This window comes from Spea bombifrons, chromosome 2, assembly GCF_027358695.1.
Source record: "Spea bombifrons isolate aSpeBom1 chromosome 2, aSpeBom1.2.pri, whole genome shotgun sequence".
NCBI classification, from domain to species: domain Eukaryota; kingdom Metazoa; phylum Chordata; class Amphibia; order Anura; family Pelobatidae; genus Spea; species Spea bombifrons.
This window is the reverse complement of record NC_071088.1, coordinates 3952966-3965016: the sequence shown is the minus strand read 5'-3', so window position 1 is coordinate 3965016 and position 12051 is coordinate 3952966. Positions and strand designations below refer to the sequence as shown.

The 12051-nt window shown below is 41.6% G+C and overlaps 1 protein-coding gene across 2 annotated transcripts in view; it reads left to right on the top strand.

The window, feature by feature from the left end:
* Positions 1-4543: 4543 nt before the first annotated feature.
* The window catches only part of LSAMP (limbic system associated membrane protein), a 280742-nt gene continuing 273234 nt past the window's right edge, over positions 4544-12051 (top strand). Inside the window, exon 1 of one of the 2 annotated variants that reach the window (XM_053455439.1) lies at positions 4544-5028. In XM_053455439.1, the coding sequence (XP_053311414.1) occupies positions 4874-5028 (155 nt within the window). In that variant the 5' untranslated portion in view covers positions 4544-4873. The remainder of the gene's footprint in view (positions 5029-12051) is intronic. The other variant, XM_053455440.1, reaches the window with a different exon arrangement.

The following is a 12051-nucleotide window of genomic DNA, read 5'->3' as shown; positions in this document are numbered from 1 at the left end:
AAATTAAAAAGGAAAAGTTCCAGGGACATTTTGTCACCAGGTAGGCACCATGTCAGTATCTTCTCTGCAGCTTCACACTTGCTCCTCCTCCACTCTCCTCTGTATTGCCTCTGCAGCTGTACAGAGAGATCAGAGGAGACCAGACAACGTCTGGAGAAGGTGAATGAGCAGGTGGGGAGCAGATACAAGGCAAGGAGAGAGGGCATGGACACAGACAGAGCAGGGAGGGAAACAAGGCTGTGGGCAAGGGGTAGAGAGCGAACTAAGGGGATAAGGTCAGGCGACACAGAGAAACCATGCAGAGAGTGCAAGGGACACAGACAGGCCTGAGGTAGAGAGCAGGTGACACAGAGAGAGAGACTTGCTTTTGGGCATTGATCCATAAATGAAACAAAAAAATCTTTGGTAATAATTTGGGTCTTGTACACATCTAAATAATAGCATAAATCATAAGACTAAGCCGTTTTAATTGTCCACTAAGTCCTTGGCCCATTGTTACATGTTTGAGCGAGAGGACATATGGCTACATTTCATATATTGTAAAGACTCCAGTATCTAAGTCTTTCAAACACACATTTTGTTAAGCCTTGTCATTGTCACTCTTGTCACATATTGTTAAAGCTTTATCAATTAATTTAATTTATCAGTTCCATAAAACATTAACTTCAGAATAATGCAATTGTTCACCTCAATCAGTATTCAGTGCACTTAATAGAGCAGAAAAATATATATATATATTGGTCTAAGAGAAGATGGAGTCTTTAGTTGAAATTATTGTTGCAATACACATTTTTCACCCTTAAAATGCAACTTCCACTTTAAAAACAAAAGTTTACATTTTTTGAGATTTTAACCAATCACTACTGTAACTTTCACAGTTTTTTTGAGTAGCCAAAATGTTCTTGTTAAATAGAAAGATGTATTTTAACCAATTGAAAATAAGGAAGCAAATCATATGATGGCAGCCCTTTGTTCCTGTTTTCCTCCCCTGATGCCCATACCTGGGAATTGGGGACTCTGGCTACTCGGAGCCTACCCTTTGCGCGACGCCCCGATAATGTGTATAGAAACAGCAGGAAATGGCTTTATAAATCAAACCGGATAAATAAAACCCCATTATTCTTCTACGTCCTTCCCCGTTAACTACCAATTGGTAATCGGCTCTATTAATAATTTATCTCCTAGGAGACGCGTTTGGCTATTATATATAAAATTCCGACAATTCCTCCTTGTCCTGTCCTAGTTCTTTATGTCACTTTTCACACGCCTCGGACAGACTATCTACATCACACACTGTACTTAAACTCTAAGGATGAGGAGCGGAGTTGTTGCCGTGACAACATACAGGAGTATCATCCTTTACAAAGGGGTAAAAAGAGCCAGGGGGCTGCTGTCCGGGAGGTGCGAGGTTCATGAAGCTGTCAAGAGCGAGGTCACTGGGTCAGCTTCCTTAGCACGTCTATAAATACTGTCACCTTGACACTTCACCAGAAGCTCACAATATGTGTTATTTCTTTATGTTTTGCCTTTTTTTAGTGAAATTTTCATGTTTTTTTTTATTATTTATTATTCATTTTTTGGAGTAGTTTGCAGGAATTGTTTATTAATTTTGCAATTAATTATTATTAATGGATACATAAAATTAATCATAATAATATATAAAAATTGCTTTTCAATAATATTTTGTTTTTGTAAACTTTTTAATTGTAAAACTAATAAACATTATAAACATTATTTTTGTTTATATAGAGGCAACAATTCCTGTAGCGCTTATTACTATCCATACATTATGGATCTGGGTCTAACAAAACTAAAACTGATGGAATGAGATGTCCCGTACATTAGGTAATGAGCGCCCGGCTCATGAGCTTACAATCTAGAGGATATGTGTATTTATATCATAGAAAAACACTTCCTATTGCCCCTTATGGCTCTTTATTTACAGACCCAGACTAGCCATCTGGCACGCCAGGCAAATACCCGGCGGGGTGCTGGCCGACATCGCCACACACTTACCGTATTTGTTGCTATAGCAACAGACAGGTGCTGCTGCTTGCGGCCTACCATTGGATGGCCGTGCTTACGTCATCAGGAGACTGCTGGCCTTAAAGTGCCAGGGCTGCCTCATAATTGCACAATCCGGCCCTGTTTATCATTTAAATATTGTTTAAATATCGCCGCCATTTTGTCAGGTGCCATATGCTTTTTTTATGATAAATCCCTTACATGCAAAATTGAATATTAAAAAAATATATATTTTATTGTAGTTTCCTTTTATGATTCGCAGATAAATATGGCATCTCTGAGTTGCTTATAAGGGGCCCGTTGGGGTTTAAAGTCAAAACTTTAAAGCCCTTCTTTGATTCTGGTCCAAAGTGTAAAAAGTAGTCTTATCACCATGGCAACCACTGAAATGTCCCTGCTGATTGAAGCATTCCATAGGTTGCCATGTTAATAATTCAGAATAACTTTTGACACAACAACCAAGTGTCCCTGTTTAGTTTAGCCAGTCCTCTTTTGGGTCCCTCTCATCCTCTGTGCCTGTCTTTCCTCCACAATATCCCCTTTCCTTCCCTGATCCCACTCTCTCCTCCCCTGATGCCCCTCTTTTCTAGGAGGTCAGAATGTTTGCTGGGTATGAGGGGATCGCAGGGTTCTACGGCCCTAAAAGCCCCGATAATGTGTATAGAAACAGCAGGGAACGGCTTTATAAATGAAACGGGGTAACCAAGTCAAATAGAACATCATAAAAATATTTGTCATTTTCTGTAATCTAATTAAACGTAAACTTAAATGTAAAACTTTAAGAAAATGCCGAAAGTCCAATCCGTAACTTGAGAAGTTATAGCATAGAAAAAAAAACTTTCTGTAACTATTGCCTATAATGCGGGAAGGTCTCTGAAGGCCACTTTTCAACCTCCCCCTCCCCCCCCCCTCGCTGCTTCTTTCTAAATCTTCCTTTGTATTACATGGGAGTGTGAGTATCGGTGAACACAGAGGATTTTCAGCCGTAACATCCCGCTCGGCTAAAACAACAACCCAATTGCGAGGGGAAGAACATGATTTCACTGACAATGGCTTTAAACTGTTTACCTGACTCTTTCGCAATTACTGCTGAGCCACTTCTGCTGCTAAATTGTTTACTCGCAGAGGACTGGAATATGAATAAGACTCCGGCGTCTCCCTGATCAACTCCTTCAACGCCAGCGGAGGGTCGGAGGCTGCCGTGGAACACAAGGAAGTTTTACTATCCTGAAAAGGTGGTAGATAAATGCTGTAAAGACTCAAACCTTAATCAGACGCTGGTCTCGTCTTAGATTCATTTGCCGTATGTCTTAAATCATCTCGCTGTATTACCCTCTACTGCCTCTGCTGGGAGGCTGTTCCACTTATCTACCACCCTCTCAGTAAAGTCAAACATCCCATCTCATCTCTAGTGTTAGATTCCGGTCTCTTGTCTCTAACATTTCTCCTTCTTTCAAATAAACGTTCCTCCTTTACTTTGTTAAACCCCTTTATGTATTTAAATGTCTCTCTCCCACCCCCTCGCTCTCTTCTCTCCGCCGTCACTCTCTCCCGTCCCCTATCTCTCTCCTCTAAGCCATACATAGATATTTCTATACGTTCTGCTTATGTGAAGCACCGTCATCCTAGCACACGGTGGAGGCAAACAAATACGGCGACACGTCGTAATTAAGATTGAAAAGAGACATAAGCCCAGAAGGTAACAAAGTATCTCTAGCGTTCCATCTCCAAACACTCCCCCCACCCCGGCCGTAGGAGATGTTGGAAGGTGCATTACGGGTATCGGCGCGACCTGTGATTACCCAGATTCCATCACAGGTCCATAATTATCCCTATTAGCCTTCGTACAAAGAGCCTGGCAGCTATTCCTCAAGGGAATATGACCATGGAGGGGGCTGGGGAGTCTAAAGAATAAGACCCCCGCTCGTCTCGGACGTGCGAAAAGACAATATGCGTTAGTCGAAGGCTCCTTACATTCTGACACAACTGGGAAAAAAGGGACCGGAGTGCTTTCCGTGAATAAAACCAGGAGTGGAATCGACCTCTTCTCTCTGAATGGGAGCCAAGAGGTGATTCCTGTTTTACACGGTCTCTCTCTCTCTCTTTTTTTCCAGTGCATGTAGGTCTCTGCTTCTCTTTTGAGCTCGGAGATCCTCCTCCTCCTTCTCCACGCTCTCTCTCCCTCCTCCCGTTTTTTTCTCTCTCCATCCATCTCTCCCAGCCTGGGAAAGTGGGTTAGCGAAGAAGCTGTCTATGAGGTTTACATACACAGCCACACTCTGCCGAAGCAGCTTCACTTACACATAGCTCTCTCTCGCGCTCTCTCTGATACTTTTTTTATTTTTTTTTTAACATTTTTATTCTCTGGGATTCTTATCTGCGTGTGAATTTTTTTTTCTTTTCATTTTTTTTTTCCTTTTTTTCCCTTTTTTCTTCGCGTCTTCAAAAAATTAAACCAAGACTGTAGAAAAAAAAAAGAGAGAAAAAAAAAAACCTCCCGAGGAAAACATTTTTTCGGGGGGGTGCTGAATCATTTGTAGTTGGCACGGCTGAAATAAGAAAATTCACACTTTGGGGGCAATTGTTTTTTTACATCAATAAGAACGTACATCTTGAATTTTTTTTCCGGCGTTCCCTGGTCTTTGGAATTTCGAAATTTAACGTAAACTGTGGAATAATAAAAGGAGGCTGGTTTTTCGATGGTTTTTGTGCTTTTACTTTAAGCTGATTTTTTAATTCTGGAACCCTGGTAGTTTTTTTCTTTTATCTTTTCTCGCGCAAGTTTTTTTTGTTCTTCAAAGTATCGTTTTTCGTCTTTCGTGATCTGATATATCGCTCCGTCGTGATCATGGCCGGGAGGTCTCAGGCGGACAGGAACCAGTTGCCCCTAATGCTTCTAAGACTGCTCTGCCTTCTCCCTACAGGGCTGCCTGTCCGCAGTGTGGATGTAAACCGAAGTACCGACAACATCACGGTCCGGCAAGGCGATACAGCCATCCTCAGGTAGGGGGCGCTCTGCCTGTTTTCTTTTAAATATTTTTCTCCTGTCCTCATTACCCACTGGATGCTTGCAATTTAAAAGATGCTGGACCACAAGAGCGATAAAAGGGAATGAATGAGAAACGCAATGAAGACAGCCAGAAATGAATGGGGCCGTTTAACCCCTCGTGGGCCAGGGAGATACTGTCTTCATTGCTAAGTTTCCCCTCCGCCATTTAGAGGGTTAACTGCATGAGTCCTAACATTCTATGAATTTGTAATTCTCCGATCAGGATTCTCTTGTTAAAAAAAAATGTTAAAATTCTGTATTATTGTATTTATTTGGTAAAAACAACCCCCCCCTAATATTAAAATTTAGGCTTGTCTTAAAATCCATGGGGCATGGGGGGGGGGTATGATGCGCAGGTGAAAAAAATAATGTTTGGGGGTTTGTTTTGCCCAAACTTATTTACCTGTACTCAGCGTCACTCATGTAAATGTATTTATTTTTGGGTGGAGTGGGGGAGTGGGGGGGGGATTCTGATACATGCTACAATGTATCCACTCTGGAAAGGATACAATAAACATGATGGGTTGCTATTGATGTTATGAAATGTTAACCCTTTTAAGTGTAATTTACCTTTCAATGATAAATGGGAATTTTAACCCTATGCTGTGTGTGTTAGATAATGCAGATTATAGTAGATTATGTAAATTTTTGAATCCTCTTGAATAATCCCTTTGACTAGCAGCCTGCAAATTTGTTTTATTGTGGTATATATATATATATATATATATAAATATATACTCATATCATATGAAGCATTCGCTCTTCCTGTATCTTGCATTCTATCGATTCCTATCGTATCACGCAAAGGCTGTGATTGTTGAGGTTTGCGTGTGGCTATCTGGGGAAAATTGGGGGGGGGCAGAGTATATTGATTAATTATGTAAAGTGAAGAATAACCCCACTTCTAAATTGTAGCTAATGGGCAACAAATGGTTAACCATTTAACATTTTCAAATAATCTTTAATAATTAGTATGCAGATTACTCCCCCAGTAGGCTTGGAAAGGGTTAATAGTAAACAACATGTCTTTGGCGCTTGCCCTTGGCGAGTACAATACTTGCCAACTTGCCATTAACCCTTTGAGCCACACCGTTATTATTAAGCTATGCGTCGCTGTGTAAAAACACTCCAGGGCTCTAAGGGTATACAGATCACATTTGTGTGTCACAAGATTGTTAACCCCTTTACGACCTCCCAACTTGGTTTATATGTTGGTCTATGGAGCCCTTAACCCTTTGGGTCTCAGAACATAATATTAAGGAGCAAAAGTGATCTTCGCCCCCACTGGCAGTGAAAAGGGTTAACATGCATTGGTTAACCAAGCCACCCTCCCTTCCCATATCCATGTATTATATAATGTCCATGTATAATGTCCCCTACGGTGTGTGTCTGCGTGTGATTCAATGCATTAGCCCTTTAGGGTTCTGTAGATAATATCTGATAGATGGTAAGTTGGTATATTGAATATATTGATTGCGGGTCTGTGTCCAGACACGGGGTGATATTAGCCTGCCTATGAAGCGTTAGGCACACAGGCGTGTTTCAAGGTCTCCGTCTCACCGTAAGACGTGTTTTAGGGGCCACGCGCGACATAAATCCCGTTAGAAATCAGTGTATTGATTATTTAATTCTCTGAAGTTTATTCATTGGGGAAATTGATGACTGCAGCAAATCACTTCACCTCTGTCAGTCTCTGTCCGCCTCACTTCACGCAGCGCTTTATTTTTTTTTCCTTATGACAAAAATAAGATCTTTAGTTTAAGGAAAATACATTTTTTGGACCATTTGCCTTTAAAGCATTATTAACATTTATTAGTCGGGCAAAAATAACCTTGGACATGTATTTTTTTTATACATCCAGAATATATTTCTATACATTAAAATAAAAGGTTAAGTTTTCTGCGCGTATCCTAATGCCATACCTCCCAATTTTTGTGGGGCAGTCCTGATTCGGGCCACATAGGTGTCCTGACATTGGGGAATGAACCGACTCCCCCTCGCTTCCTGATTGGCTGCTCATTCAACAGCTTTTTAAATCGCTGGAAAAAAATAAAAATGCCCTAAAGGGGTTTAGAAAACAGGAAACGAGGGCAGATCCAGTGCCCAAAATGCCCGAAGTAAGTACAATTGGTTTAAAAAGCAGAAAACTGCCACCCAAATGGGACTGTCCCTGTAAACAAGACACAGAGATCCAGAGATGGCTGATTGATAATACAGTCGATAGTGAATGTTAAGAAGGCCCAAAGTCTTAAGGGGCCCGTCAATTATGACCTCATAAAGCGATTGGGGAAGGACATGGACCTCTTGGACAAAAATCCATCACATGAGGCTGCAGCTGCATGATGCCTATTTATCGTGCCCTTTAACCCTTGTGCATGCTATGGGGTTAATGACCTGTTAGAGAGGGGTCAAAATAAATTCATGCCTGGGAACCCCGCACCCATCCCCCCCCACCGCCACCACCATCTGCCACCATAAACAGTTCTGCCATTAAATGTTTCACAATAACTTCACAGAGCGGCCCATTCATCATAACACAGACATGTCTGTTAGAAGGTGGCACTGCAGGGGGTCGAGGGCACGGCAGAAAGAATGACGCACGCAGCACCAGGCCGTGCCGGGCAGACGGACGCAGCAAAAAGGGGGCTTGCGGGGGGGGATGGGCGAATGAGACTCGGTGGTGGAGGTCTCTGCTTGGTGGGAGAGGGCAGTGCCAGACACAGCGTGGTATAAAGGTTCTCTGAGGATGGGCACGCTGCATGAGGGCATGTAAGAGCTCTCCGTGGTTCTCACATACGATAAAGTAACTCTAATACTGAGAACTGTTTCTGATGGTATCACATGGATACATTGTAACACCGACCCATTTAGTCTGCTCTTTTTTAATCAGTATTTGCTTATTAACTTGTGACATTTTGGAAGGTTTTTATTTCTACTGAGAGAGTGGTTGATAAGTGGAACAGCCTCCCAGCAGAAGTGGTAGAGGGTAATACAGTGAGGGTATTAAATATGCATGAGATAGACATACGGCTCCTGAATCTAAGACGAGACCAACGATTAAGATTTGAGTCTATACAGCAGGAAAAGGGAGCCGAATAGACGGGGGCCGAATGGGGCCAATTTGTTGTTACATTTTATGTTTTTAAGCCTCCCCTCCCCCTACCTTCCTCTGGTTGGAATATATCCAATGTTTGGTTTGTTGTCGTTTTGTTGGTGTGGATTTCTAATGCTGTAAGTAGGTCATTTGTGGTTCAACAGCACGTTACCGAACTCAGCGCATGCGGCTGCAGGGTCCTTCCGCCACTCTCAGCACTTAATTGGTTAATAATTAGATTTCCGACACATATGTCCTTTTACAGAGAGGGAAAAAACACCTAATTCACAAACCGGATCCTTTTAGCACATGAACATTTGACAGCTTAGTGTGTGTGTGTGGGGGGGGTGTTAGTTTGTGTGGCGCGTGTCCACACGCGTGTCAGCACATTGACATGTTGTCTCTTCTATTGTTGTACGGGTTTCAATTCTGCTAAATTATAACTCATGCTAAATCTATCGATAGAGATCTGCTCAGAATTCAGATACGTCTTTATATGTAAAAAAACCCTGTATTACACCTCCCAAGTCTCCTTGCTTAGCAGGACCTCTTTGGGCCCTGAAATACCTGTGGCCCCCTTTCCTCCCCTGATCCCCTCTCTCCTCCCCTGATGCCCCTCTTTCCTCCCCCCGATGCCCCTCTCTCCTCCCCCGATGCCCCTCTCTCCTCCCCTGATGCCCCTCTTTTCTAGGAGGTCAGAATGTTTGCTGGGTATGAGGGGATCGCAGGGTTCTACGGCCCTAAAAGCCCCGATAATGTGTATAGAAACAGCAGGAAACGGCTTTATAAATTAAACGGGGGAAATAAAACCCCATTATTCTTCTTCTAAATGCCCCGCCCAGTTACTCCGATACCCAGCGATAGGGAGCAAAGTCACATAAACAGTCTGGGTAAAGCCCCTCCCCCTCACGCCTCTAACCACACCCACTAACAAGGAAAATGCCCCTCTTTGGCCATTTAAAATGGAAATTATGGAACATAATATGTTCTTGGCCTACTGGTGAGGACAGGGCCGGACTGAGGATGAGGAATCGGCCCTCGTACTATTCACTCAGTGGTCAGCCGCGCATGTACTCAACGGGAGGCCGCAAACTGCAGGACCCAACCGGGAGAAGCAGTATCGTTAAGTATGTGACCCTGTTGGCCACGGGCCCATGGGACATTTGCATGGTCTCCAGGTGGCCAATCTGTGCAAATACCGAGATTGTTGCCTACAATTACCCCAATTCATTTTATTCACAGTTTAATTTATAAAGCCGTTCCCTGCTGTTTCTATACACATTATCGGGGCTTTTAGGGGCGTAGAACCCTGCGATCCCCTCATACCCAGCAAACATTCTGACCTCCTAGAAAAGAGGGGCATCAGGGGAGGAGAGAGGGGCATCAAAGGAGGAGAGATGGACATAAGGGAGGAAAGAGGGGCATCAGGGAGGAAAGGGGGGCATCAGGGAGGAATGGAAGAAATAATGGGCATTAGGGGAAAAAAAAGAGGGAGAGGATGGGAGGAGACAGGGGCATCAGCGGAGGAAATAGAGGCATCAGGGGAGGAGAGAGGGGCATCAGGGAAGGAAAGAAGGGCACAGGGGAGGAAAAAGCACAGACACTTAAGCATGCATTTCTTCTGTAAAAAAAATCCAGTACACAGACAGAAATGCACAGTTGTTATTGTGACAAGCAGGTTATCAACTTATAAACACACAAGACGGTTAAACGGCTCTGAATTCCGACAACAAGCAAATATATTTCAACTTAATTTAAAAGTTAAAAAAATAATGATGCGAAATATGAACCGGTACGGGGAGCGCTGGGTTCCCTCGCAGTCTCCGCGTGTTTATGCGACGGAATGTTCTGCTATTTATGCACGGAACGCGGTATTTAAAAGGATTCTACGGCCGTGGCGTTTACTAGACGGTGAAATGTTCAGCCGGCATCGTGTTTTGTAGCCCCTTATCTTTCATAATAGCAGGTTATGTCTGGGAGTTTTATGCTGGAGGTTTAAGACTGAGGCGTGATGGATATATGATCTGTACTGTATCAAAACATTACATCTCAGTCTCAGCCGTAACATCCCAAGTGAAGTGACCATAAATCACCGGCTTTTCCCTGCTATTTCCACCAGCTTAACTTCTTCATTGTAGGAAGATCTAAGATGGAAAACAAAAAAATTCCCATGCGATATGTACTTAAAAATATATATTTACAAGTAAATGTAAATAATAATAATAATAATAATAATAATAATAATAATAACAATAATAATAGTAATAATATAACAATAATAATATTTAATAATAATAATCTTCATTGTTGGAAGATCCAAGATGGAAAACAAAAAATTCCCATGCGATATATACTTTAAAATGTATATTTACAAGTAAATGTAAATAATAATAATATAACAATTATACTATTTAATAATAATAACCATTATAAAAACAATAATAATACCGTATTTGCTCAATTATAAGACAAGGTTTTCTCCAGAGCAAATGCTCTGAAAAATGCCCCTTGTCTTATAATCGGGGTCGTCTTATAATCAGACCTCAACTTGGTCTGACTATGAGACTAAGATCCAGATCCCCCGCAGCGCTGCAGGGGACCTGGATCCTCCTGTGTTATGCTCCCCCCTCCCCCAACTTACCGGTCCTTCTGAGTCCCCGGTGCTTAGTCCGGGCAGCGTGTAGAGCTCTACGTGATTCGCGTAGAGTGGCAAGCCTGGGGGCAGATGTGAATAACTGGGGGGGGGCAGGGTGAAAAAAAAAGGAAATAAAAACAATATTTTTTTCAATTTTTCAATATTTTTCTCAATCATAGCCTTTATTAAAAAAAAAATAGTTCACATAGTTTACATGAATTAACATTTACTGGTAAAACTTTTTTCCTACAGGGTCGTCTTATATTCAGGCTTTTTCTTTTTTTCATAAATTAATATTCAGATTTTGGGGAGGGTCGTCTTATAATCAAGCAAATACGGTAATAGTTTTTTTAATAATAAAAACAATAAAATGTCTACAATAACATTGCAATATCATTTTTTTTTCACTTTTTTAAATTGTTGCCTACAACTTTACTTTAGGTTTATTCACTGTTTATTTGCCGCACAAACCAATTTTTTCGTTCGTGCCTTTTAATATTTTATTTTTTATTCTTTTTCTATTTTTTATTACATCATTTTGTTTTTCGAGAAATAAAAAAAAACTCTGGGGCCATATACAACAGATAAAGTAGGGATAAATATACAGAAACTCAAACGGTATTACTATGTTTACTGGGAATCATCCATATTCCAATTTTTATGTATTTCGGTGTTTTTTTCTATTACATTAAAACCATATAAAAAAATAGAACATAGGCTTACATACATTATAAATGTTACAAATTGATTTTCACGTAGGAGAAGCTGCTGCGTAAGATGTAATTTTCCTTTCAAAATGCGGCCCTGGAAGCTGGTGGAAACCACAATGACGTCAGATCGGGGATGCCAATTTGCTGAAACAGCCATAGAATATAGCCGTGGAGTATCCTTCTACCTGGATATATGATCACGTGGCCCCGAGGGCCCTCACACCAATATGTTGGATTGATTCTCAAAAACCATGACGGTGTTCCAAGCATTATTGATTGCAGAGCAGTTTTTAATGGTACTTTTGTCTCTTTCGACATAATTTATAAAGCTGGGTGAATCGGGGGAACCAAAGCGTGGCTCGGCCCAGTTTGGCAGAAGGGATGGAGCATGAAGTGGAGCCTAATCGGTTAGATGAACTTCTCTCCTGTCTTCACACATGTGCCCAGCACTAGATCATTTTAGACCCATCACAATATTAGATAGGAAAATAATTCTTGCCCCAAAATGCCATTTCCTTCCTCTACTTCCTCTCCTTCC